This window comes from Dermochelys coriacea, chromosome 6 (genome assembly GCF_009764565.3).
Source record: "Dermochelys coriacea isolate rDerCor1 chromosome 6, rDerCor1.pri.v4, whole genome shotgun sequence".
In the NCBI taxonomy this organism is placed as follows: domain Eukaryota; kingdom Metazoa; phylum Chordata; order Testudines; family Dermochelyidae; genus Dermochelys; species Dermochelys coriacea.
Window position 1 is genome coordinate 26120743 of NC_050073.1, and position 26758 is coordinate 26147500.

Consider the following 26758-nt stretch of genomic DNA (forward strand, 5'->3'; position numbering starts at 1 on the left):
CTGTCCTATCTCTGTCTAAATCTCACACTTCACAAGGGATGCTTACATGTATGAGTCCTCCCATTGACTTCAGTCAGCATTTGTCAGCACGCCGCTGGTGAGTTAGGGCAGGATTTTTCCCTGATTTTGGAAATACGTTGGTAAGAAAATTATTGGAGGAAAAAGACTTAAGATGCCATCGTCACAAATGCAACATAAATTCTCCGAGTGCGCTCAGACCCCAATGCAGAAAACCACTTAAGCCTCATGCATATGTAGCAGTGCTTTATTGTATTGGAGTCAGCACATAACTAACTTCCAGAAACTTTTAAACAAAATTGACATGAAAATGATTCAAAATAAAAGGCAGAATTTGCCAGTAACTTCCTAAAATGTTTATTATTATTTGTGAGTACGAATTGAGTGCAGCCACATTTTTTTTCATATATCAGCATATAGTTCTATCTATCTATCTGAAAGTAACAAACTTTGAAAAAAATATCACCTTAGACAGCCCTCTCCAACCAAAGAAGGGTTCAGTGAATGTTTTGTTGGAGGTCCACTGTAAAAAGAGTCTCCCGGGGGCATACCCTAGCTGGGCTGGGGCCCTTTGCCATGTCCAGTTACCACTACAGGATCAGCCCCATACAGGCCACAGCCTCTTAGTTCTTGCACTGGGCCCCACTCTTGTGGGCCTGCTTAGTTTGTTTACAGGTGGGGGAAAAGCAAAAGTTCAGACTCAACACAAAGTCCAGACCTGTCTTACTGGCAACAAAAAGCAAAAAGGTCAGTGGCATCTCTTTACTTCAGGGGTGCATGGGTAGCAGCTTTACTGAACCATTGGCAGCTATGTAGCAGAGTCAGTCTCTCCTCTCAGATTTGCGACTGTAGTTTGCTGGACTCCTTGCAGATCAGGAGGGGTTTCTGGTGTGGGAGTTCCACATGCTGCTTCAGGAGCCAATCCCTTCTCAGGACTTCCCCCTTGCAGACTGCAGCATTCTCTATGCATGACTTGCTGGGCTGGAGGGACAGTGGCACCTTAGCGCACGGAGCCTCCTTTAGCCTCTTCCCTGTCAATGCGGGGTTTAGACACTCTGCCACAGCCACTGCGTATCTGACTTACAGCTTCCCTTTTAGCTCTCTCTCTTTATAATCAGGCCTATAATGCATAATAAAGTGGACATAGTTAATAAGCTTTCTTTTACCTCTTTAACAGTAAGAGATACAGATTCCACTGTTGTTCCCTATTGTAATTCCAACCAAAAATAATTTACCTACTGGTAAAACATAAAATGAAGACTTTCAATGACATCCACTTTTGTTTTCCATGGAAACTATAAATATGGAAATTATTATTCATCAAAAAGAAAAGGAGTACTTGTGGCACCTTAGAGACTAACAAAATTTATTTGAGCATAAGCGTTCATGAGCTACAGCTCACTTCATCGGATGCATTCAGTGGAAAATACAGTGGGGAGATTTATATACAGAGAGAACATGAAACAATGGGTATTACCATACACACTGTAACAAGAGTGAACACTTAAGGTGAGCTATTACCAGCAGGAGAGCGGGGGGGCGGGAGGGACCTTTTGTAGTGATAATCAAGGTGGGCCATTTCCAGCAGTTGACAAGAACGTCTGAGGAACAGTGGAGGGTGGAGGGGGGGAATAAACATGGGAAAATAGTTTCACTTTGTGTAATGATCCATCCACTCCCAGTCTCTATTCAAGCCTAAATTAATTGTATCCAGTTTGCAAATTAATTCCAATTCAGCAGTCTCTCGTTGGAGTCTGTTTTTGAAGTTTTTTTTGTTGAAGAATTGCGACTTTTAGGTCTGTAATTGAGGTGACCAGAGAGACTGAAGTGTTCTCCAACTGGTTTTTGAATGTTATAATTCTTGACGTCTGATTTGTGTCCATTTATTCTTTTATGTAGAGACTGTCCAGTTTGACCAATGTACATGGCAGAGGGGCATTTCTGGCACATGATGGCATATATCACATTGGCAGATGTGCAGGTGAATGAGCCTCTGATATTATAGCTGATGTGATTAGCCCCTATGATGGTATCCCCTGAATAGATATGTGGACAGAGTTGGCAACGGGCTTTGTTGCAAGGATAGGTTCCTGGGTTAGTGGTTCTGTTGTGTGGTGTGTGGTTGCTGGTGAGTATTTGCTTCAGGTTGGGGGGCTGTCTGTAAGCCAGAACTGGCCTGTCTCCCAAGATCTGTGAGAGTGATGGGTCGTCCTTCAGGATAGGTTGTAGATCCTTGATGGTGCGCTGGAGAGGTTTTAGTTGGGGGCTGAAGGTGATGGCTAGTGGCGTTCTGTTATTTTCTTTGTTGGACCTGTCCTGTAGTAGGTGACTTCTGGGTACTCTTCTGGCTCTGTCAATTTGTTTCTTCACTTCAGCAGGTGGATATTGTAGTTGTAAGAATGCTTGATAGAGATCTTGTAGGTGTTTGTTTCTGTCTGAGGGGTTGGAGCAAATGCAGTTGTATCATAGAGCTTGTTTGTAGACAATGGATCGTGTGGTGTGGTCTGGATGAAAGCTGGAGGCATGTAGGTAGGAATAGCGGTCAGTAGGTTTCCGGTATAGGGTGGTGTTTGTGACCATCGCTTATTAGCACCGTAGTGTCCAGGAAGTGGATCTCTTGTGTGGACTGGTCCAGGCTGAGGTTGATGGTGGGATGGAAATTGTTGAAATCATGGTGGAATTACTCTAGGGCTTCTTTTCCATGGGTCCACATGATGAAGATGTTATCAGTGTAGCGCAAGTAGAGTAGGGGCATTAGGGGACGAGAGCTGAGGAAGCGTTGTTCTAAGTCAGCCATAAAAATGTTGGCATACTGTGGGGCCATGCAGGTACCCATCGCAGTGCCGCTGATTTGAAGGTATACATTGTCCCCAAATGTGAAATAGTTATGCGTGAGGACAAAGTCACAAAGTTCAGCCACCAGGTTAGCCGTGACATTATTGGGGATACTGTTCCTGACAGCTTGTAGTCCATCTTTGTGTGAAATGTTGGTGTAGAGGGCTTGTACATCCATAGTGGCCAGGATGGTGTTTTTAGGAAGATCACCGATGGATTGTAGTTTCCTCAGGAAGCCAGTGGTGTCTCGAAGATAGCTGGGAGTGCTGGTAGAGAAAGGCCTGAGGAGGGAGACTACATAGCCAGACAATCCTGCTGTCAGGGTGCCAATGCCTGAGATGATGTGGCATCCAGGATTTCCAGGTTTATGGATCTTGGGTAGCAGATAGAATACCCCAGGTCGGGGTTCAAGGGGTGTGTCTGTGCGAATTTGTTCTTGTGCTTCTTCAGGGAGTTTCTTGAGCAAATGGTGTAGTTTCTTTTGGTAATCCTCAGTGGGATCAGAGGGTAATGGCTTGTAGAAAGTGGTGTTGGAGAGCTGCCTAGCAGCCTCTTGTTCATATTCCAACCTATTCATGATGACGACAGCACCTCCTTTGTCAGCCTTTTTGATTATGATGTCAGAGTTGTTTCTGAGGCTATGGATGGCATTGTGTTCTGCACGGTTGAGGTTATGGGGCAAGTGATGCAGCTTTTCCACAATTTCAGCCTGTGCATGTCGGCGGAAGCACTCTATGTAGAAGTCCAGTCTGTTGTTTCGACCTTCAGGAGGAGTCCACCCAGAATCCTTCTTTTTTTAGTGTAGGTAGGAAGGTCTCTGTGGGTTTGTATGTTGTTCAGAGGTGTGTTGGAAATATTCCTTGAGTCGGAGATGTCGAAAATAGGATTCTAGGTCACCACAGAACTGTATCATGTTTGTGGGGGTGGAGGAGCAGAAGGAGAGGCCCCGAGATAGGACAGATTCTTCTGCTGGGCTAAGAGTATAGTTGGATAGATTAACAATATTGCTGGGTAGGTTAAGGGAACCACTGTTGTGGCCCCTGTGGCATGTAGTAGTTTAGTGTCCTTTTTCTTTTGTAGAGAAGCAAAGTGTGTGTTGTAAATGGCTTGTCTAATTTTTGTAAAGTCCAGCCACCAGGCAGTTTGTGTGGAAGGTTGTTTTTTTTATGAGAGTATCCAGTTTTGAGAGCTCATTCTTAATCTTTCCCTGTTTGCTGTAGAGGATGTTGATCAGGTGGTTCCAAATGGGTACTTGTGCCAGCTCTGAATTTGTCCTGTCATGAAAATAGTTATGGGCCAAATTTCAAAGGAAGCTGCAATAGATGTGCCTGAAAAAAACCCCTCAAACACTTCTGTTCTTTCAGAGAGCAAAAGAATATTTGTGAGACAGTGTTGATAGCTGATGCATTAATGGGCACTTCGATGTTAAACTACGGGTTTACGCATTGTGGTTTGGGTTTTTTTTTTTTTTGTGGCCAGGCTTCACTGAGCCCTTCTTTGGAACTTTGGCCCTTGGTGTCTCTATATAGTAGTTGAAGTATTTTGGTAGAAACTATCTCCATTCTGCTCCAAAGGACTGTCTAGAGTTTGGCCTGAACCTGCTAATGCTCAGATTTTTAATTCAGATTTTGCCAAATTCACCAGGCTTGTGAGCTTAAGACAAGATAATTAAAGTGTGGGGAGGGGGCAGCCTGTGGGAGGAATTAGACAATGGTATAGAGCTATCAGGTTTAACTAGTTCAAACTACAAAGGCCAGGTTCTTTCTTGTATCAGAGTTCTACTCAGTTCAGTATGAGTATGGGGAGCGGTCAGGGATCTGCTTATGGTTTCCTAGTTCTGTGAAAACCAGCCGCAGTCCTGATGCAAGTCAGATGTGTGTCAGGCAGGTTTAGACTGCCCCATCACTCTGGAATGCACCTGAAATGCCTCCTACATCAAGGAATGACTGGCACAGGATCCAGGCCTGCACATTTGCATAAGCAGGGAGTTCCTCTCACACAGGGAAGTTCTCTGAAGCCATTTGTGTGCAGTTTCCAGCCTCTTCCATTAGAGAATCTGTCTCATAGCATTCAATGGTTTGTGTGTTAAACAAACTGTTCAAACTTGCTCCCCTTTTCTCCCCTCTTCTTCAGAGAGGGAAAAAACCTATTTGCTAGTGTTTTGATGCTAGTTGAATGGCAGTTGGACTCTGTGGTCTCAGGCTCACCCTGCATACCCCTTAACACCTTTTTTTTGTTGTTGTTGAGAGTGAGATCATGGCACAGCAACCTTGTTCTATCAATGGCTTCTGTTCCTGGAGATTTCCCATTGTTGAAGGATTTTGGTGCTTGTTGTAGCCACACTTATTTTGAGCTTGCTGGGCATTCTTAGACTATATATGAAAGTCCCTGACATTGTGCATGACCGTGTGCTTCCTTGAGAGTTTTGAGCAGCATGTTTGTGAGAGACGTTTATATGGCTAACGAGAATGTATAGAGCTATAATAATAAATATAAAAACAAACAGACATGGGCTTTGGAAGGGATATAAATCCTCAAGCTTCTGGGTCATAAATCAATTGGGCAATAGGAGGAAACTTTCACTGAAGGCAGATTATGGGATAACTGCTTACTGCAGGGACTCTTCCTTTGAAACAGCTGGTACTGGTCACGGTCAGAGGCAGAATGCTGGACTAGGTGGACCAAAGACCTAATCCAGTATGGCAGTTCCTATAACAGTTTGCATTATGCTACTCTTGTGATTTTCAAGCTCAGTGGTTGTAATGTTTGCTCATTTTCTGGGCAGCTGTTTGATAAATAGCAAAATGTATTATGCCCTTAAGGCCTGATTCTCCATTGCTTTGCATGTTGTGTAGTCATTTACACCAGTACAAAATCAGTGTAAAAACCCACCAAATCAGAATTACTTTGAACTCACGTAAATGACTAGGCAAGGTGCAGGGCAATGGTAAATCAGGCTCATCATCTATGAGTAATATCACCTAATCTTAGGTGCTGAACAGGTTTGCTAACTATCTCTGCAAAGAGGGGAGAATTTAGTTTTTTGTCTTTGTAGCAAAGGTCAGATTTACAGTACTGTTTACAGGATAATAAACCCATTAGGGAATTATATATTGCTGAGGAAGTAAATACATTATTTATTATCAACTGGAAAGCTTTCAAAGTAGACAATAGCTGGACTGCATCTGGATCTGGGGTGTTTAAATTAAAGGAATTGCTGTTTCTAAAAATAAAGTTTTATTCTCTATTGTTTTTACTCTTCTGGAACAGGCAAAGCTGAGCCGAAGTCCCTTCTGAACTTGGGAAATTTGGACAATCTAATTTTAGAGCTTAAAAAAATTTGATGTGAATTTTGTGTTCATGTTTATTGACAGCACTGGGAACTGAAGTTCTTTCTGTTTGCCACAGAACAGGCCATGGCAATACAAGCTTTCTTGTTCCTTTTTCTGTGGATAAGGGCCCATTGTCCATTGATCATTGGTCTCTCTGATCTGGATACCAGCAGAGAGGTAGATTTGCTCTAGCTGAGATAGTGGTTTGTATGGTGTAGGCACCTATATAAGTTGAAGTGAACAAAGTCCAATAGTTTATTCCATGTAATGTAATCTTAATGGTAATCTTAATGGTAATAGTTTTCAACCATTACTGACTTGAGGTAGAATTTAACCAAAATGATGGTGATATTTATTTATTATTTGTATTTCAGTAGTATCTACAGGCTCCAGTCAGAAGTTAGGGTTTCACTGTGTTAAGCACTGTGCATACACATATAATAATAAAAGTCCTTGCTCCAAAGAGCTTACAGTCTACTCATTTGAGAGAACAGGTGGAGAGTTGACAGGAGGGGATAATAAGCTGCAGTTCCAGCATGCCTGCTGCCTAGCCATGCTGAGGGTGGTGTGAGTTACACCTTGCCCATAAATAACTGTTTTTTAAAAAAGTCTTAGTAGCTATGAATTTGTAGTGGAATTGGAGGCCCCAAACTGTACGGACTTATGAATGTGCTTAACTTCATATACTGCAGTTTGTTCTGTTTAAATCAATGTGAAAACTCACAGTGTGTAAAGTTAAGCACATTGTAAGTACAGGAGTGGGCTTGGGTCAATGCTGCTTGATTGCTCGGAGATTAGAAGAATGATTAGTTGAAAAAGACTGTGTGGCTGTCCAAATATAGGGAGTTCCATGGATGACTTCAAGAGGAAAAACCCCACTAAGACAACCCTGTCATGGTTTAAGCCACTGAGAGGCATCCAAGAACTCTTAGGATAAAATAGAGTTCATCTCAATTTTAACTTATGTGTATCCTCTACTAGACAGCATTCCTGTGACACATTGAGAACTGGTAGTTGCTTTCCGTGTTGTGTAGAAATCTACTGTCAGATCAGAGCTTAAACTTCGACACTTGTGGTATATCCTGTTGACTTCAGTGGAGCTATGACAATTTACCTGCTGAGGGTCTGTCCCATATGGATATGAGTCAGCAGTGTGCCCTTGTTGCCAAGAAGGCCAATGGCATTTTGGGATGTATAAGTAGGGGCATAGCGAGCAGATCGAGGGACGTGATCGTTCCCCTCTATTCGACACTGGTGAGGCCTCATCTGGAGTACTGTGTCCAGTTTTGGGCCCCACACTACAGGAAGGATGTGGATAAATTGGAAAGAGTACAAAGAAGGGCAACGAAAATGATTAGGGGTCTAGAGCACATGACTTATGAGGAGAGGCTGAGGGAGCTGGGATTGTTTAGTCTGCAGAAGAGAAGAATGAGGGGGGATTTGATAGCTGCTTTCAACTACCTGAAAGGGGGTTTCAAAGAGGATGGCTCTAGACTGTTCTCAATGGTAGCAGATGACAGAACGAGGAGTAATGGTCTCAAGTTGCAATGGGGGAGGTTTAGATTGGATATTAGGAAAAACTTTTTCACTAAGAGGGTGGTGAAACACTGGAATGCGTTACCTAGGGAGGTGGTAGAATCTCCTTCCTTAGAGGTTTTTAAGGTCAGGCTTGACAAAGCCCTGGCTGGGATGATTTAACTGGGACTTGGTCCTGCTTTGAGCAGGGGGTTGGACTAGATGACCTTCTGGGGTCCCTTCCAACCCTGATATTCTATGATTCTATGATTCTATGATATGTTTTTTGGCTTCAGAGCTATATATTTAGTAAAACATATTGATAATATATGATGGAATAATGTAGTCTTTGTATATTTTCCTTTACTTGAATGTATTAAACAGGTATCATATTAAAATAGTTGTTACAATGTATTGTAACTATACTAAATTTTATGCAAAAGGTTTATATTTATAAAATGTATATTTTACAAACTACATGGCTTTAGAAAGAATTCATTGGGACTGTTCAAGGTGGTAAGGCTCTGCAAGAGCCAGTCCTAATTTTTAGATGTTGTATTTCAAATAAAACTTCTCAATAAATGTCAAGAAGAATATTTTAGAATTATGAAAGAAATATATGGCTCTTCCAGTGAGTTTCTGCAATGCATGTGCAGCAAGTGTATTAAACCAGAGTCTTTTGGATGTAATAGGAATCAAATCGGCACCCCTCCCTTATGCCATTGAACATATGACAATACATTTTAAGTGGTGAAACAATATTATGCTTTCACAAAGTGCTGAACAGTTCAACATTATAACTAGAATATGTCCCACTGTGAGTACTTCAAATCTCACAAATAACAATACTTGATAGCACAGTTTTCTGCTTTAGAGTTTATTCTGATGGCATGAAATTTTGTGATGGTCCCCCCCAAAATTGGGTCTTTGTTAGAGTGCATTTTATATTTGGATAAATACATCATAAAGTAACATTAACCTCTACATTTTTCAAAGTCCCTGAATAGGTTTCCAGCCACTCAATTCTCATTAATTTACATAAAAAGAAAAGGAGTACTTGTGGCACCTTAGAGACTAACAAATTTATTAGAGCATAAGCTTTCGTGAGCTACAGCTCACTTCATCGGAGCTGTAGCTCACGAAAGCTTATGCTCTAATAAATTTGTTAGTCTCTAAGGTGCCACAAGTACTCCTTTTCTTTTTGCGAATACAGACTAACACGGCTGCTACTCTGAAACCTGTCATTAATTTACATGGGAGTCATGCCGCCAAAATTCAATGCATCAGTTTAATCATTTATGGGTAGGAGTCAGGATTAAATCAACAAAAGCAAAGAAACTCAAAGGTAATGTGTAGGCTTTTTGTCTTTATCATCTGCAGTAGTGGTCAGTGCATGCCTCAACACCATTCTCAAGAGCTCAGTTGCACATTTCTTACTGGGAGTGAGGAAGCTGCAGGAGAAGGGCTTTGTACAACTTGGAACAGGGAATGCAGGGCCCTGAGAAATTGTGAACTCTTTGCTCCATAGATTTATAGTAAAGTATTTATTATTCCTGATGTGTATATAAGCATGGCAAGTAGCTTGGTGTTTGTAAAGTTTATACATCTTTTAAGGTTCTATTAAAGTTGGTTTAAGACATCCTCTGGTATTGGTTAAGGAAAGAATTGCTTATTGATTTCACTGAAAGCTTGACTACTATACAGGAGTTGTATAACTGCCAGAGTATTGTAGTGTTCTGTAAGGAACTACATTGTGTGCTGTGGAGACCTTGGGAAATGGTAAATAAAGATGAGATTCTAACTATTGTTTTCATTTCTTCTCATCCTCATTTGAAGTCATTTCACATCAAGGGCTTATTATTTTATTCTTTCCGTGTTATATTTTTACATACAAAAAACCCTTAAGGGGTTCTACTCATGAAAAATTCCTTTTGCTGTGAGATTATTTTAATTTCTGGATATTCTACGATGGGACTGAGTTAGGGATTTTTTATAATGAAGTTTTAAAAAAAATCTTCAAATTATTAATTACACAATTCTGTGTTAGTGATTTCTCAGGGTAATGTGAAGAATACAATTTTTTGGATGGAAAATATACATAGGGGTTTTTGAATCATCTGTTTTTTACTTATTAATAACCTGCTGGGATGGCCAGCTGTTAGAGTTTCCATAGAGCACTTTTCAGTTTGTAGTAGCCATCATTTTTCTGTTCATCAAAATTGGTGGCAAGAAATAACATCATTGTGCCATGAAGATTTTTTCCCCCCTGTCTTTAACATCCATTACTTTTTTCTTTCCCCAAACCTGCCCATCAGGGGTGCTGGAAGAATTTTTATCATGGGGGTGCTGATAGCCATTGAACCAAACTGTAAACCCATATATACTGGAAACCCCTTCAAGCCAGGGGGTGCTGAAGCACCCCCTGTAACCTAGTTCCAGCAGCTACCCATAACTTTTTTGTTTCAGTTTTACAAAATTTCTACTGAAAAGAGTAAAAGACAGTGTGCCTGATACATGGATATAAAATATTATACCAGATATTAGAAAACTGAATTTATGGCCTTCTAGATCAGGGATGGGCAAACTTTTTGGTCTGAGGGGCACGTCGGGGTTCCAAAACTGTATGGAGGGCCGGGTAGGGAAGGCTGTGCCTCCCCAAACAGCCTGGCCCCCTCCCACTTCCTGCCCCCTGAACTCCCAACCCATCCAACCCCCAGCTTCTCCTTGTCCCCTAACCGCCCACCCCCATCCCCAGGACTCCACCCCTTATCCAACGCTCCCAGTCCCCTGACTGCCCTGACCCCTATCCACACCCCGGCTCCCAGACGGGCTCCCCGGGACTCCCAGGCCTATCCAACCACTCCCTGTCCCCTGATCGCCCCCGGGATCCCCAGCCCCTTATCCAATCCCCCCGCTCCCTGCCCCCTTACTATGCCGCTCAAAGTACCAGGACTGGCAGCTGCGCTGCCTGGCCGGAACCAGTCACACCATCGCGCAGTCTAGAGCACCAGGGCAGGCCGGCAGCTCTCGCAGCCCCGCTGCCTGGCAGGTGCTCGCAGCATGATGAGCTGAGGCTGCAGGGGGAAGGTGGACAATTGGGGAGGGGCCAGGGGCTAGCCTCCCTGGCCGGGAGCTCAAGAGCTGGGCAGGACAGTATAGGCATAGTTTGCCCACCTCTGCTCTAGATCATTAGTTAATGTATCCCACACAGTCATTACCATCTCCATCAGTTTGGTGGCCTCTGTGAAATTATCTGGTAACAGTGGTATATTTCCTCATAAGCAAGTGTCCACCTTACAATATCACCACATAATTAACACTAAGTAGCATCCTGATTGGTAGTTAGAATAGAAAAGGCAAGGATTTGAATTTGAAAAAAGACTAGGAAGGAAGGTATGAGGGATCTTTCCAGAACAGGGTTAAGACAGCATGGAGTAGCTAGCACTCTATGAGTAGAGTACTTCATTTACAGTGTTATCACTCTAGTCATCCATTGATACAAAATTTAACTGAATAATAATAATAATAAAAATAATTAATAATAAATCTTAAGAAATGGAAGAGGAAGTAGGGTGGTTGTTGCTTGATGTAAAACAAAATAATGAGACTATTTTAATCAAAGTTAATAAATATTATGTGGCAGTTTTAATACTTTTTCATGACATCATCATAAAAAGTGCTAAAGATTTTATGGCCTAGAGTCTCTGGACTGGCTGAACTGTACTTGGTGCAAGGTCAGGATGGAGAGAGAAAGGTTGGCTAAAGCCACCTTTATATTTTCCCATTCCCATGGCCACAGTGTGTTGGCCCTGTCTACTATATTTTATACTAGCTGCCAGCAGTCTATGGGGCAATTCCTGAAGCTGGAGATCAGCCTAGTTCAGAGATACTCCAACTATGCCCATTTTCCCTGGCCATGCATCCCCACGGAATGGATGGCATAGGAGCCAGCTTTGTACTACCAAGGAATTCCCCAGTTCAGAGGGAATCCTCCACTGGCTTGTTAAACTAAATTTAACGGAGCAGAGAATCTGACCCAATTTCTCTAATATGATGTTTTTTCACTGACAGTGCTGGCTGAGTACACTATGAAGCAGAGTGTAGGCTGACAGAGACATTCTGAAGCTACTTCTCCCTATGCTGGTGAAGTTCAGGTGTAGTACAAAGGCACTGCATCTCTGTAGATCATGTGATACAAGTCTTGTTTCATGAAGAAATATTAAAAGAGTTAAATCTGTATTGCTTGTTTAGGTGAAAATGGGATGGGGTGGTATGTCATAACCACCTCTAAGTTTTTGAACTGTGTAGACACCGCAGATGGAAGTGAATTGTTTAGAGTGGCAAAGGTATAACATGGAGTGATGGAAAGAAATTAAAAGAGAGACCGAATATCAGGAGAAATTTTGACAATGATTCTTATTCACGAGTGGAACAAAATAGTCAAAGGAATTTGTTGAAGCCCCATTGCTTGAGTCATCTAAGGCTAGACTGAAACAAATTCCTAAGAAAACAATGCTTCACTGGCAGTGTGGCAAACTATATGGCCAAATATGTCTGTTTTCTCTAATTTCACAATAGCTGTACTTTTCGGCATCCCAGTTCATTAGGGGAAACAGTAGGTCAGATCCTCTTGTGCTGTTAATTGGTGCAGTTCCGTTGATTTCACTGGAGCTGCTCCAATTTACACCAGTAGAGAAATTGCCTTAGTATATTCTGCCTTTCTAGTTTGAGTAAAACATTAGTCTTATAGCTGAGGTCTGCAAGGAAAGGGTTTGGAGTCAAGGGAATGAAAGAAGACCAAGCTTTGCCCACACTTGAATCCTTAGATACCCACCTACTAGCAAAAGACACCCTCCGCCCCCTGAAATAAAAGGTACTACAAATCCTATTGATTGATTTACTTCAGCTAATAAGGAATATGGTAGGAGAGAGAAAAATAGGCACACAATACAGTTTATGTAATCATCTGCTCAAGAATTGCAAGTAAATTGTACTCCCTTTTCGTAAGTATCTCTGATTGCCATTGTATAAAGTCTCAGACTGTCTTTTACTAACATAACGTTCCTTTGGGAAGCAACTGAGAGGTACATGCACTTGGGAAAAAGGTGATTACACAAAATGTACTGTGTGCCATCATTGTAATGCAAATAATGCAGTAATACACATTTCAGTGAATAAAGCCTATCTAACAGAAAAGTACACCCCATAATGGAAAGGAAACTTAAAGTAGAAGAATGAAATGTATATGTAATTTTGACAGGCTTAAAATATAGTTTTCTTCTACTAATGTGCCAAAACATTACATCTAAGCACTTGCACTGACATTTCAGAAAGCTCCCTTTGACATACACAGTGTATCATCTAGTGCAATGTTCATGAAATTAACATTTTCCTGGAGTAATCATATACAATTTAATGACCAAATAGTTCTGAGGCAATACAACTGGATTTCACAGGAACTAAATATATTACTTCACACTGATCCAGCATGTTTTAGTTGAGCAGTCATTAGCATGTTTATAATGGTTCTAATTTAGCACAACATTTTCTGAATTTTATCCTTGAGTCATTTACAAATTGTTCATATTGAGTAAACAAAGGAAACAGATTGCATTTTATACTTAGTAATTTATCTGAAAGAAGAGGGGAGGGGTAATTGTCTAAAAGTTTTGCTCTGTTTGGGGAAGTGATTCTAGTCTTGCATTGCTTGATGCACAATGCATTTTCCCCTCTGTTCTGGAAAAAGAAAAAAAACGAGGGGGGAGGAAGAAAAAGGGAAAAGGATGGACGAGTGAGTAAAATGAAAAATTAGGAGTAGGGCAAGACTGGCCACTCCCAGAGGGGAGTGTGGAGCAGAACTGGAGCTGGCACGAGATTATCTAAAACAGTTGGTGCATTCCTTAATGATCAAGTGCCTGAGAAGTCCAGCTTTCTCTCACAGAGCATCTGTGTTGATGTTTATATCAATGCCGTGCTGTATGGGAAAAGCATGCTTTCTCTTGTTGCTTTTCTAAAAATAGTGTGGAATATAGCATTGTATGAGTTATTTTAGGAAAACAAAAACATTTGCAGGGTTAAAGGTTTTGCTTTTTAATAAATAAAAAAATAAAGGTCAGAACCGTATCTTAAGCTAGTCTTTAGATGGGGGTGGGTGGTACAAGCAATGTACAGTTTTCTTTGTATGTAGGGGTTTGCATCAAACTGTTCACTAGAGATTTGAACTCTATTTAAACAAGCCATTCTAGGCTGGATTGGTACATTCTGCAAACCTGCTGCTGTTTTTCCATTAGGCTCATTTTAGAAAGCAAGCCAGGAAACTACCAGTATTTGTACATCAGTGTTTGCATTTGAAAAGCACATAATTTCATGTGAGAGCTAGACCAGTCAGGGAGTGTGTGAGAGTTCAGGGTAAAACCAGAACATTTTAAGGCCTAATTATTTTTAGTGCGCTTCGAGAGTTTTAATTCAATTTAAGAGAGCAGTCCACACTCTTACAGTTCTAATTTTGTTTGCAGTGTAGTTTATAGCCATGTTGGTCCTAGGATATGAGACACACAAGGTGGGTGAGGTAATATCTTTTATTGAACCAACTTCTGATGGTGAAAGGGATGAGTTTTTGAACTACACAGAGCTCTCTTCCCTGCCAGACCTGAAGAAGAGCTCTGTGAAGCTTGAAAGCTTGTCTCTCTCACCAGAAAAAGTTGGTCCAATAAAAGATATTACCTCGCCCACCTTGTTTCAGTTCTAATCTTATCATTTTGTGGAAATCTTGTCACCATGAAAAAATATGTAGCAGTTGGCAAATTAATTTGGTCCCTGGTCCTAAAGAAAACCGCTTTTGAGGTAGTCAGTTGCTGGATTTACATTATTGCTATTAGGCAAGAATTTCTACTAGGAACTACTGTTCCATTATCATTGAGATTACAAATTTGTTTACATTAGGCATCAATTGTTGCTCTTTCTATTACAGTAATACCTTCAAATCCCATCCAAGATTGGGGCCTCATTGTATTAAACGCACTCTACAAACACACAGGCTACATCTATATTTAAGTTGAGCGGTGTGATTCCTAGCTCACATAGCCATACCAGGCTAGCTCTGCTAGGGTAAGTATGCTAAAAATAGCATTGCAGGGGTAGCCTGGTCAGCGGCATGGGCTAGCTGTCTGAGTAAGTGCCCAGGGGGTCCAGGTGGGTATGTACTTGGGGCAAGTATCCCTAGCTGCCACCCAGGCTACCCCAGCTATGCTGCTATTTTTTAGCACACTTGCTCAAGCAGAGCTAGAATGAGTATGTCTCTGCATGCTGGGAATCACATTCCCAGCTCCAAATGTAGACAAGTATAATGAGATGTAGTGCTGGCCCCTGAGAGGTTAGAGTATAAATAGTCAGGAGAAACAAAAGGGAGGAAAGGATGATGTGCAGGAAGGTGAAGTGAGCTGGCCAGGGTCACATAGCAGATCAGTGGCAGAGTGAGGTATAGAGCCTAGGGATGAAATAATAACGATCTGTAGTAAGTATACCTTTTCTCTTTTGTTAATTTTTCTAGTTCTTAAGTAATATTCTTTCCAATTACTATCTTATTTATGCATACATGGCTGATCGTAGTGCCATTCACCATCAAATTGGCTGTTGAGGGGATAGTAAATCAACAAAATCTTGAAGTGATAGTCAAAGAAGTTAGTGAGTTGGCTAACAACATATCTCAAATGTCTTATTTTTAAATTTTCTGTTATACCATGAAAATTAATTACTCTAGAATGGAAATATGGAAATTGAGGAGGATGAGATGAGATTCACTTGACCTAACTTACTGGTGACAGGAAGATTGAAACCAAGCTACTTATGAAGCGGGGGCAGTGGCACTATATCATAACTATGTTGAGCCTTCAGGCTGATTTTTGACTAGTTCTGTATTGTTGCCCTCCTTTTTTCTTTTAGTTAAAGTTTATTGAAAATGAAAAGGGTAATTTGTATAGAAAAGAAGAAAATTAGTAATATGGCATCAAAAATCTATTTTAGTAACATTACACAAATTTTACACCCTTGCATTAAAAAAGAATAGAGAGCATCATCCAGCACTTACGTTTGATAGTTATGGTTAAATTATATTTTTATTTATCAAGTCATGACTATAAATATGAAGTTCTTTATTTCAGTTTGAATTGGTGTCAGATTATAAAAGCTAATTCTTTCAAAGTGAATGAAATTCATCTTGCTGAACACTGAAATGTTACAGTTTGCATTTAATTTTAATATACATATTACCAAGAATGAAGACTATGATTTTAATGGTATAGAGCTATGCTAAGTGGTTCTTTATCTCAAGGAAATCTAGAGGGCAAAGAATTCACAAAAGGCATGTAAATCAAGCTTTTCTTGTACACCTGAAGATGGATCAGTTAGTGAAAGGTGCTACCAGGCTGTACACACAAATTAAGTCCGATCACTAGATAGTAAAATGTACTTCACTTTCTGAATAACAGATTTCTTTAGCTGAATCTAATAATGCCATTGGTAGTATAAAAGTCAGTAGCACCCAGTATACACTAACTAGACCAACATCTGAATGATCTTTTTAAAACGAAATCTTGCATTTTACTGAAAAATTCTTGTAGTTTCTGAATTGCTTTTTCTAATTAGGTTTTTCTCCTTTATGTGAAATACCAAAGCAAACCCTCCTCTTTCAGATGGATAATGGGTTGTTTTTTTTTTATTGTTGTTGATTTGGTGTCAAATCCTTAGTAGATCATCATGGAACTAGGGAAATCCTATTGTCACATAAAAAATCAAGACATTTTCAGGCAGGTCTACACTAAATAGCAAGGTTGACCCAGCTACATTTTTCAGGGGTATGAAATGTTCACACCCATGAGTGACGTGGCTAAACCAACCTGACCCCAGCTGTAGACAGCGCTAAATCAATGGAAGAATTCTTTTGTTGACCTACCTACTGCCTTTTGGGAAAGTGGATTAATTATAGCAACAGGAGAACTCCTCTTAGTGCTGTAGTGAGTGTTTACACCCAAGTGCCACCATGCTGCAGCTGTGATGCTCTAGCCGTTTAAGTATATACATAGTCAAAGTGAAGTTAAGGAACAGGAGACGAGAGAGCCACTATTACTGTTGTTTACCAGTAGTTTGGATTTTGGAAAAAAAGACTTTTTCCTTAAACAAATATATCAAATGGGATAATTCCCTGTACACTGTTTCTCTCCTGTAACCTTGACTTGTCTGAGGCCTCCAAACTCATTTGATTTAGCCTGATCCAATCAATACTGTCATCTCTTGTTGTGGAATTGGAAACAAATGAATACATATAATAGCAGCGGCTTAGGGAGTATGTGCTCCACAGTGAAGATGGAAAAAAAAATCACATTTTGGGACATTCCCAGAGCTTGCTAAAACATAATGAATACTCATTATGTTCAGTGAAATCTCGTTGCATTATAATGTGCATTGTAACATTCCTATAAAGCATACCTCCTGAAAATAAGGATAGGAATTGTCATGCTCTTAATTATACAGCACCCTTTTTCTGCAACACTGGTGGGAAGTTCGTCAATCTACTAAGGGTTATATCATCCTTTTAAATATTTGCTCTTGTGCTAGGTATGGTCTGATATTTCCCCCCAGGCTTTTCCAACACTCCCTTGAGTTCTAATATATTTTAGTTGCACTTAGAAAAATATGTCACATGTACCTTTGATTGAATTACATTTCTGTATACATTTCCATTCATTGTTTATGAATTTATAGTGCATTTGCAATCATTATTAATAAATCAATGTGCTTTTGTCTTCTGTCACAATATAATGTATATATTCAAAAAGAATTGTATGCAAACAAGTCATGTTTTAGAACTCATATCAGTAATAATTATCAGCTCACAGTATTGTTACAACATGCTTTGAAAGAAGCTTATTATAAAAGAAAACAAGGCATTGCAAGGTAGCAAGAGTAAGACAGTTCAGTTGATCATTGATATGGGTGTTGTAAATATGCCACTGTATACTACAGTGTTTTATTAAGTCTCAAAAAGTCAAAGCTGATTTGAAATAATAATGTCTGACAGTCAGGGCTTTGAAGTTTTGCTGCTGCACTCTCACATTTAGGCTTTCTTTTATGTATGACTTTACCATAAAAAACAAAAACACACATGGTATGAATGCCTTCTTCATATCTGTATTTCAAAGAAAGTAATGAGAGGCTACTTCAGTAAATTAAAAACAATCTGAAAATATGTGGATGGACACAGGCCTTTGGAAGGTCATACAGTATTCATGCAAGATATAGTTTTGGTTGCTTGCTTGTTCAAGGTTGTGAGACTGGAATAAAATAGAAAAAGAGAGAATGCAAAAGTTATTCTTGACAGGGAGAAGATGACTTTCATTTAGTCAGAAGAACTTCAGAGCTTGGCTGTGATAGTTAGCACCCGTTATTCATCACCAATCTTGCAACAGAGTGCTGGATTCCATCCATTCCATGGCTGATTGATTAGCCAGTGGACAAATGTTAATTGTTTTCATCAATGCTTTGTGTTCATGGAGAGATCCTTTTCATCTTCTGTCAAGGACTCGCTTTACCTTTGTTTATTCACCTTGTTTATCTTGTAACAATCTTTTCTCATCCACCATCACAAGTTACCACATTGAGGGAGAATCCTGCAGTACTTCTACCTCCATTGAACAATTAAAATTACTAAAAGAAATATTGACGGGTGTGGATTATACAGTAAACATCATAGTTTAAAAGAAATCAGATTTTGATAGATAATTCAAACTCTAATTTATAGGTAACACATTTGCTCTTGTTGTCTTGGGAAGAAAAGTTCTCATAAAATATGTGGAGTCAAATTCTGTGCTCTACTGACTTACTTACATCTTGGGTAACTCTACTGGCATGGGTGAGTTAGCATGGGGTGAAAGCCAGTAGAAAATATGCTTAGTTTATAAATGAGACCTGGGCCCATGCCACAAATTCAAAATCCAAAGGTGAACATTTATCAAGAGTAATCACTTTCCTTGCTTAGTTTATAATAGACAGTCCCGAACTGAAACATCCCTAAACTTCATGGATGTCCAGATTCCTCAGGCTTTGGGGTGCTTTAGAGTTGGAGCCTTGATTCAACTTACTCTCTAGATAGTTTTGCACTCCTGATTTGGGTCCAGACTTCCAAGAGTCAGTGGAATTTGGAATCCAGTGTTTTGGTTCAGGCCTGTTTCTTTAATGAACTAAGCCAGGAAATGGATTACTACTACTGAAGAAATTTCCCCTATGTAAGAAGGCAACTTTGAAGATTTTATATGTATGGAGGGAAATTGACTTTCAGTATTAAAGGAAAAAACACATCTCCTCACCATAGATCCTTTTCAGGCTGTGTGTGTGAGCACATGAGTACAAGGGCTTGGGGAGGAACATATTTTTCACTGTTAGCTGCTTGTTACCCCTTCCATGTAGGTGAATGTCCAATTTCAGGTATCTCCAGTGAGATAGGTGAACATATAATGATAATTTTAGTTAAGAATTATGCAAACCGACCCCCACCAATTGCAAACCTTCTGGAATTAAAAAAAGAAGAAGCTGTAATTACAATATATGTTCACAGTTCTTAAAAGTAATTTGTATTTTCCTAACCTTTCTGAGACTGCCCAAGAACAAAATGTAATAGCAAATAATTACGAGCTGTTTGGATAGAAGTTCAGTATTGAGAAATGCAGTACCTGTGCAGTCTAATATCTTTTAAAGAAATACTTCCTTGCAAATATTTTTCAATCATTTATACAGAAAAAGAAAACTACAACTATTAACATGATTATATTAAGAGAGGGGGCATACAGACTGACCCTTCTTTTATTCATCTTCCTACTGAATGAAATTCTTGAGAAATATGCTTCTATGCTTGTATATATTCATACATGTGTTTGCTTCAAGGGTGAATTTCTTCTCAGCTCTCATGAGATTATTTAATTGTCTCTTGATTCTGTTATTTGTTGCATCCTAAGATTTTGTTGTTGTGGTGGTTTTGTATCAATTGAGAGAAAGCATCCTGATGAAAAGTCATTAACACTCATAACGTCCATTAGACATCAAAATAAAGTCAAAAGGCTCTTCTTTTGCATGGATGAAGGCCTGAAATTTTGGCAGGAGAGCAACAGAGAGACATCTTTTTAAACTGATGATATCACAAAAAAGGACAAATTATAATGTTCTATTGGTAATTCATGGTTATTTGTTGATTCTTCTATTACTAGGCCAAAACTCATAAAAGTAATACATGCTTGTAATTGTTAAAATTGAATAATTTGTTTTATTGTATAACAAGTATTTTAACAGTGTCTGCTGCAACTTACAGCTTCTTAAATTGTGTCTTTTATGGAAAGAGATAATTAGTAAATAAATGCTATTTCAAAAATATTAACAAGCTATGTTGTCTTTCGAAGGAGGTTTACATGGCATAAATGTGTTGCAATTAAAACCTTGATTTTTGATGGTTGTAATTTAGTTTACATGAAACTCTTTTTTTCGCATATGGAAAGTTAATATGCATGTTCGCATGAAACACTTTTGCATCTTAAAAATGTCACTGGACAGATTACCTTATTTTCCGCCTTTAACTCCCTCCGTAAAACGCACCTCTTTTGTGATTCCTTCCAATGCTGATCTCTGTGACCATCCCCTTTGTGTTGGAACACACTGTTGTCCCCTATATGTAACTGGGTAAGGTAGGAACAAATCCTGCTCTTCTTACTCGTGTGAGTACTCCCAGGAGGACTGCCTGCATGGTAATGCGAAATAGGATTTGGCCTTTAATTTGCAAGTAATTCACATTGGAGACCTTGAGATGAATTCTGCCTTCATTTACACCCAAATAACTCTTGGTAAATCAGTGGGATTGCATTACTGTAAATATGGTCATTAATTGGCACCTTATTATGTGTTCGTAAAGCACTGTTTATGCCTAAAACAACCTCTGTTAATAAAATATTGATTATTGGCCTGATACTGAGAGGTAATAACAAATTTTGAAAGAGAAAGTAATTAAGGATATAGAGATTAATAGTAATTGGGATAAAATACAACATGGTTTTGCAAAAGGTAGATTGTGCGAGACCAGCCTGATCTCTTTTTTGTTGAGAAGGTAACTGATTTTTTACACAAAGGAAATGCAATAGATCTAAGCTACCTACATTTCAGGGAAGCATTTGATACAGTTCCACATGAGAAGTTTAGTTAAATTGGAGAAGGTGGGGATTAATATGAGAATTGAAAGGTGGATAAAGAACTGGTTAAAGGGGAGACTACAAAGGGTCGTGCTGACTGGTGAACAGTCAGGCTGGAGGGAGGTTACTAGTGGAGTTCCTCAAGGATCAGTCTTGGGACCAATCTTATTTAACTTATTTTTATTACTCACCTTGGAACAGAAAGTGGGAGTCCTTCTAATAAAATTTATGGCTGACCCAAAGTTGGGAGGAATTGCCAGTACAGAGGAAGACCAGAATATCATACAAGATGATCTATATGACCTTGTAAACTGGAGTAATAGAAATGGGATGAAATGTAATAGTGCAAAGGGCAAGGTCATGCATTTAGGGATTAATAACAAGAATTTTTGCTATAAGCTAGGGACGTATCAATTGGAAGTGACAGAGGAGGAGAAAGACCTAGGTGTATCAGTTGATGGCAGGATGACTATGAGCCACCAATGTGGTGCTGCTGTGAAAAAGGCTAATGCAGTCCTAGAATGCCTCAGGTGAGATATTTTGAGTAGAGACGGGGAAGTGTTAGTACCATTATACAAGGCACTGGTGAGACCTCATCTGGAATATTGTGTGTAGTTCTGGTCTCTCGTGTTTAAGAAGGATGAATTCAAACTGGAACAGGTACAGAGAAGGGCTACTAGGATGATCCAAGGACTGGAAAGAGCTTGGCTTGTTTAGCCTAAACAAAAGAAGGCTGAGAGGAGGTATGATTGCTATCTATAAATATATCAGAGGGATAAGAATATATATAAAGAATATATATAAATAAATATATCACGGAGGGAGAAGAATTATTTAAGCTCAGTACCAATGTGGACACAAGAACAAATGGATATAAACTGGCCATCAGGAAGTTTAGACTAGAAATTAGACGAAGGTTTCTAACCATCAAAGGACTGAAGTTTTGGAACAGTCTTCCAAGGGAAGCAGTGGGGGCAAAAGACATATCTGGCTTCAAGACTAAGCTTGATAAGTTTATGGAGCGGATGGTATGATGAGACTGCCTACAACGGCATGTAGCTGATCTGTGAAATTAGATCATTCCTATAATGGCATGTAGCTATTAGAAAATATCCCCAACGGTCAGTGATGGGACACTAGATGGGAAGGGCTCTGGATTACTACAAAGAATTCTTTACCAGGTGTCTGGCTGGTAGGTCTTCCTACATGCTCAGTGTCCTACTGATCGCTATATTTGGGGTTGGGAAGGAATTTTCCCCTACATCAGATTGTCAAAGACCCTGTTTTTTGTTTGCTTTCCTCTGCAGCATGGGGCACAGGTTACTTGCAGGTTTAAATTAGTGTAAACTATTGTAAATGGTGGATCTGTAACTTGAAGTCTTTAAATAATGATTTGAGGACTTCAGTAACTCAGCCAGAGGTTATGGGTCTATCACAGGAGTGAATGGGGGAAGTTCTGTGGCATACAATAGGCAGATCAGTCTAGATGATCATGATGGTCCCTTTTCACCTTAATGTCTGTCAGTTTATAGGTGCTGAAGTGCTAAACCCACTCTTCTCCCATTGAATTCAGTTGGAACTAAGAGTGCTGAGCACTCCCATGAGATACTAAGATCCCGATTTATCAAGATGCTTAACAAGTGTCTAACTTTAAGCAGCTTCATTTAAGTCAGTGGGACTACTTACATGCTTAAAGTTAGGTACATGCTTAAATACCTTGCTGATCTGGGGCCCAAGTGCTTCTTGGGACTAGGTCCTATAATTGTAATGGAAGTTAAACATATGCACTGTTGAGAATAGACCCCACAAAGTTTAATGGAGATTCCACTGCCATTATAAACAGAGAAGGGGAGAAGGAAGTATTGAGCTATATATAAAGTTCTCTCACTGAGAGTTTATAAACCTTGAATAGATGTTGTTAGAGGAGGAAAACTCCAGATCGTGACACCAACCATATGAGTTACCCATTCCCTGTGTTAAAATCACATTTTACAATTTGTATTTGGAAGGTTAAATTCTGTAAGTTCTATTAAGGGACTTAAAGAGCTTTTGATTTAACTGAGGATTATGTTATGCTCTGTGTTAAATTTTTCAGTGAAAGTAAGGTCTGATCCTGGAGGACTTGTTGAGGCCAGATTCTCACTACATCTTCAGTGCGGTAACTTCAATGAGAATTTTGCCTGAAAAAGGCCTGCTGGATTGGGCTGAAGGTTTGGATTGCAATATGACCTTCAGAATTTAAATGCCAATCTTCTAATTGTTGCGTAGCTTACTGGGAAAAAATGCTGATACTATGAACATCAGAAATGTAGAATTCTTTTATGAATTCCATGAAGACATTATATGAATAACTTCTGCATTGACATGAGTAAAAAAAATGTGTTTGTGATGAACACAGTGAGCCAAATTTCCAAAAACAGTCTTTAAATCTTCAACTATATTTTTGAATGCGCAATCATTTTCAAATGCAAAAGATAAAATTTGTACATGGAGTGGCTATCTATGTAAATTGGCATGCATATATTCTGAACCAAGTTCTGCTCTCATTTAGATCCTTTTAAATACATAGTAACTCCATAGTTAACCTCAATGGAGTTACACGGGATTTACGTTGAAGTAGATGAAAGACCATTTGGCCTCAAGTTCATTCCCCTTTGAAAATCTGGTTCAGACAGATCAGATAGGATGGTTTTGGAGAGCTAAAGGAGACACTTCCTAATCTATAAAGTTGTATTAAGTATTTATTTTCCTTTCTAATAGACTCATCTTGCATGGAAAAACTACTTTCTAAAGACTGGAAGGAGAAAATGGAAAGACTAAATACAAGTGAACTCCTTGGAGAAATTAAAGGTATAATATATTAAATATTTAAATGTGGACATAATATTTTAGTCACTGAACGGAAGAAAATGTACATTTAATGCATGACCCAATCATTGATCCACACTCAAAACTCCCACCAACTTTAATAGGACTATGGGCATGGAATGATGCGAAGTTCAGGTGTTCTATTCTGTTCTCTCTAGTGTTCAAGTATATAATGGAAATAAAATGAATAAATTAACATCTGTTTTTCTTTGGAACTCTTTCCATCCAACTCAACCTATTTATTTAGAATGACAGATATATTTGAAAAACAAAGATTTTTTTTTTTGTGCTTAAAACTTAGTTACAAGCAGGGTTAAGAATATTTCCCTCTCATTCCAATTTTATTACAAACTTTAAATGTATTATATTAGTTCTCTTCCATCTGTTAAATATCTCAATCTCCGGATACCAAAAGAAAGAGGCAAAAGCATCCCATTTCAAAAGGATGTGGGTTAGTAGTAATTCCCAAAGAATGTATTTTTGTAGAGGTAGTATGTGGGGTACTTATCGATTGTGGTGGGATGTCACATTTTGCTTATTTTTTTTAATCCTGTGCTTCAAATGTCCAATTTGAAGAATGCTAGTTTTTTTACAATTGAATTATCCTTAGAGTTGAAAGAGAGAACCTGGGTGAAATCTTGTCACCATTGAAGTTGATTGGAGTTTTGCCATGTGTATAGCCTGTGGTTCCAGCAGGTCCCAAAAAATTTGTGGCACTTGGGATCTAATCAGTGTGGGAGGCTATGCTAATAAAAAAATAATTTGAAGAGTATTCAGTGACAGGATCCTTAAGGTGTTTCTCTCCCTGCCCTTTGGTTCTTCCATGGGTTTTTCTCTTGGAAGGAAATTCAGGCTGTTATTGTTTGGATTGGAAAGAGAACTTTTCTTTCCACTGTGAGCTTAGATATTTTACATTATTTATGATATGTATTGAACAGATTTATTTCTGTTGATTGCTATGGTCTTATTAAATGACAACTATAAATACATGGGAACAAGGATTTTTTTGTCATACTAATGATGTCCTTACTAACGTTAAAACAAAAAGAAAGACTATCTAAAGATAATTGATGCTTGTGATTTTGCATTTCCACCAAAAATGTTCTGAAATATGATGCATTTACTATAGATATAAACAAGATGAAGGTTTGCCCTTTTTAATAAATAATTTATAATCACTTCTGTCAGCTGATACCTAATTGTTTTTATGTGTTTCCTTTGATTGGATTTCTCCTGTATAGCTATGACACTGCAAAGTATTAGGTAGGAAAGTATTGATGACTGAAATAAGACACACAGTTTTACCAAAATATGCTATGCCTGCTTGCAGTAAACAAAAGGCAGAAAAAACTGGTAATTCAAAATGCTAATCTATTTAAAACCATGTTGTCTGCTGATAACATGGAAAGTGTTGGACATTAATTGCACAATACGACTACCCAAATCTCTAAATAGAAGCTCCTTGAATGCCATTAGTGAATCAGAATTAAAACATGCTGGCTCTGGCAATGATGGATAACATATTCCTTATTATTTTACATGGGTGGTTTTTTTGGCATATAAAGCTTTTTGATGTACTTCCGAGTATCATTCAGTTTTCGGTTGGGACATTTAAAGTTTGACTTCTTATAAGGTCTGTTTTCACTGAAGAGCTGACACAGGCTCTTATTAAGGTATTGTCCTCAAACCCCGTTCTGTCCACCCACACGCTCTCTGAATTTGGTCATGCTTTCATCCCAGCATAGTTGGCTTGTCTAGGACTGTAAGCTAAAACCCAAGAGAGGCTTTCACTTGGGTTGGTAACCCATCCGCTTTGCAGTGAAAATGCAAGTTAAACCATCTGAGTGCTGATACCTTCCAACAGCTCCTGCTATGAGCCCAGAAAGTCAGAGAAGTTATTCCACAATTCAGTGACACACAAGAGTGTGTCAGCACCAGTGAGGACACAGTAACCTTGGTATGGCTTTGCAGAATGACTACTCTGGCTGCTCTGATCTGGGTGCCAATTGCCCAAGTTAACTTTGCAGCGATGACATATCCATAGGATCTTTTTCTGCTTCATTCTTGTAGTATCCGCTTTTACTTTGGCCCTCTGGTTAACTGGTTGTGTGCACATTATAAAAATTTAAATGTAAGTGATATCCAGTTTGGATCCCCTTTTTGCTGCACAAATGGTGTAAAGCAGCCTTAATATAAATGAGAATTAAGTCCCTAGTGTCTTATTTCTGCCTCAAGGAGAATTTTAGATTATTACATGTGTTTTAGCCTGTGGTGTTAGCATAGCCAAAGGTAAGAACACAAAGGAAATTTTGCATAATGTGAAGTGAGATTTAGCCATGTGCCCCCTTCCCATTCAAACTTTGTTCTTCTCTCTCACTGAGGCCCTGAGCTGGCCAGAAGTGTTTGTTAGAGAATGATACCCCTCCAGAATAGTGAGCCCCTAATCTAGGGAGCCAGTTTTTATTTTCCCTGCAGTGCCAATTAATCCCTGGGCTGGCCCTGCTTGGTGGCAGGGTGCTCTGGTACTACTCTTTTCACTCTTCCTTCAGAGGCTCCACATCATTTCAAACCTCCCTCTAATGAGGTGAGGTAGACATTACTTCTCAGAAGCCAGCCAACAGCTATGTCTTTGCTGGCTAGATGGGTCTCTGGAGAGCGGTATGAACTGCTTCTGTCCTCATAGGGTTGATTGCACTTTAATAGAGCCTTTACTCTAGTGGTCACTAAATGGTATACAAACATTAATGAAGCCTCATAAGACCACTGTGAGGAAGGGAAACTTTAGTATTAGTGAGTAAACCATATAACGAAAGATGAAGTGACGTGCCCAAAGCCAATAGTGAGACAATAGCAGAGTCAGGGATAAAACCCAGGGATCCTGCTTCAAACCTTAGTAAATCCTTAGAGCTCCTTGCTCTAACCACAGATGACTTTTCCTTAATGGTCCTTATCTCTACAGTGTTCCTA

General features: G+C 39.3%; 1 protein-coding gene across 31 annotated transcripts in view; it reads left to right on the top strand.

Moving 5' to 3' along the window:
- SOX6 (SRY-box transcription factor 6) overlaps positions 1-26758 on the top strand; it is a 450079-nt gene that overhangs the window by 220998 nt on the left and 202323 nt on the right. For all 31 annotated transcript variants that reach the window (XM_043516939.1, XM_043516934.1, XM_043516913.1 and 28 more), the window contains one exon: positions 23684-23773. In XM_043516939.1, the coding sequence (XP_043372874.1) occupies positions 23684-23773 (90 nt within the window). The remainder of the gene's footprint in view (positions 1-23683; positions 23774-26758) is intronic.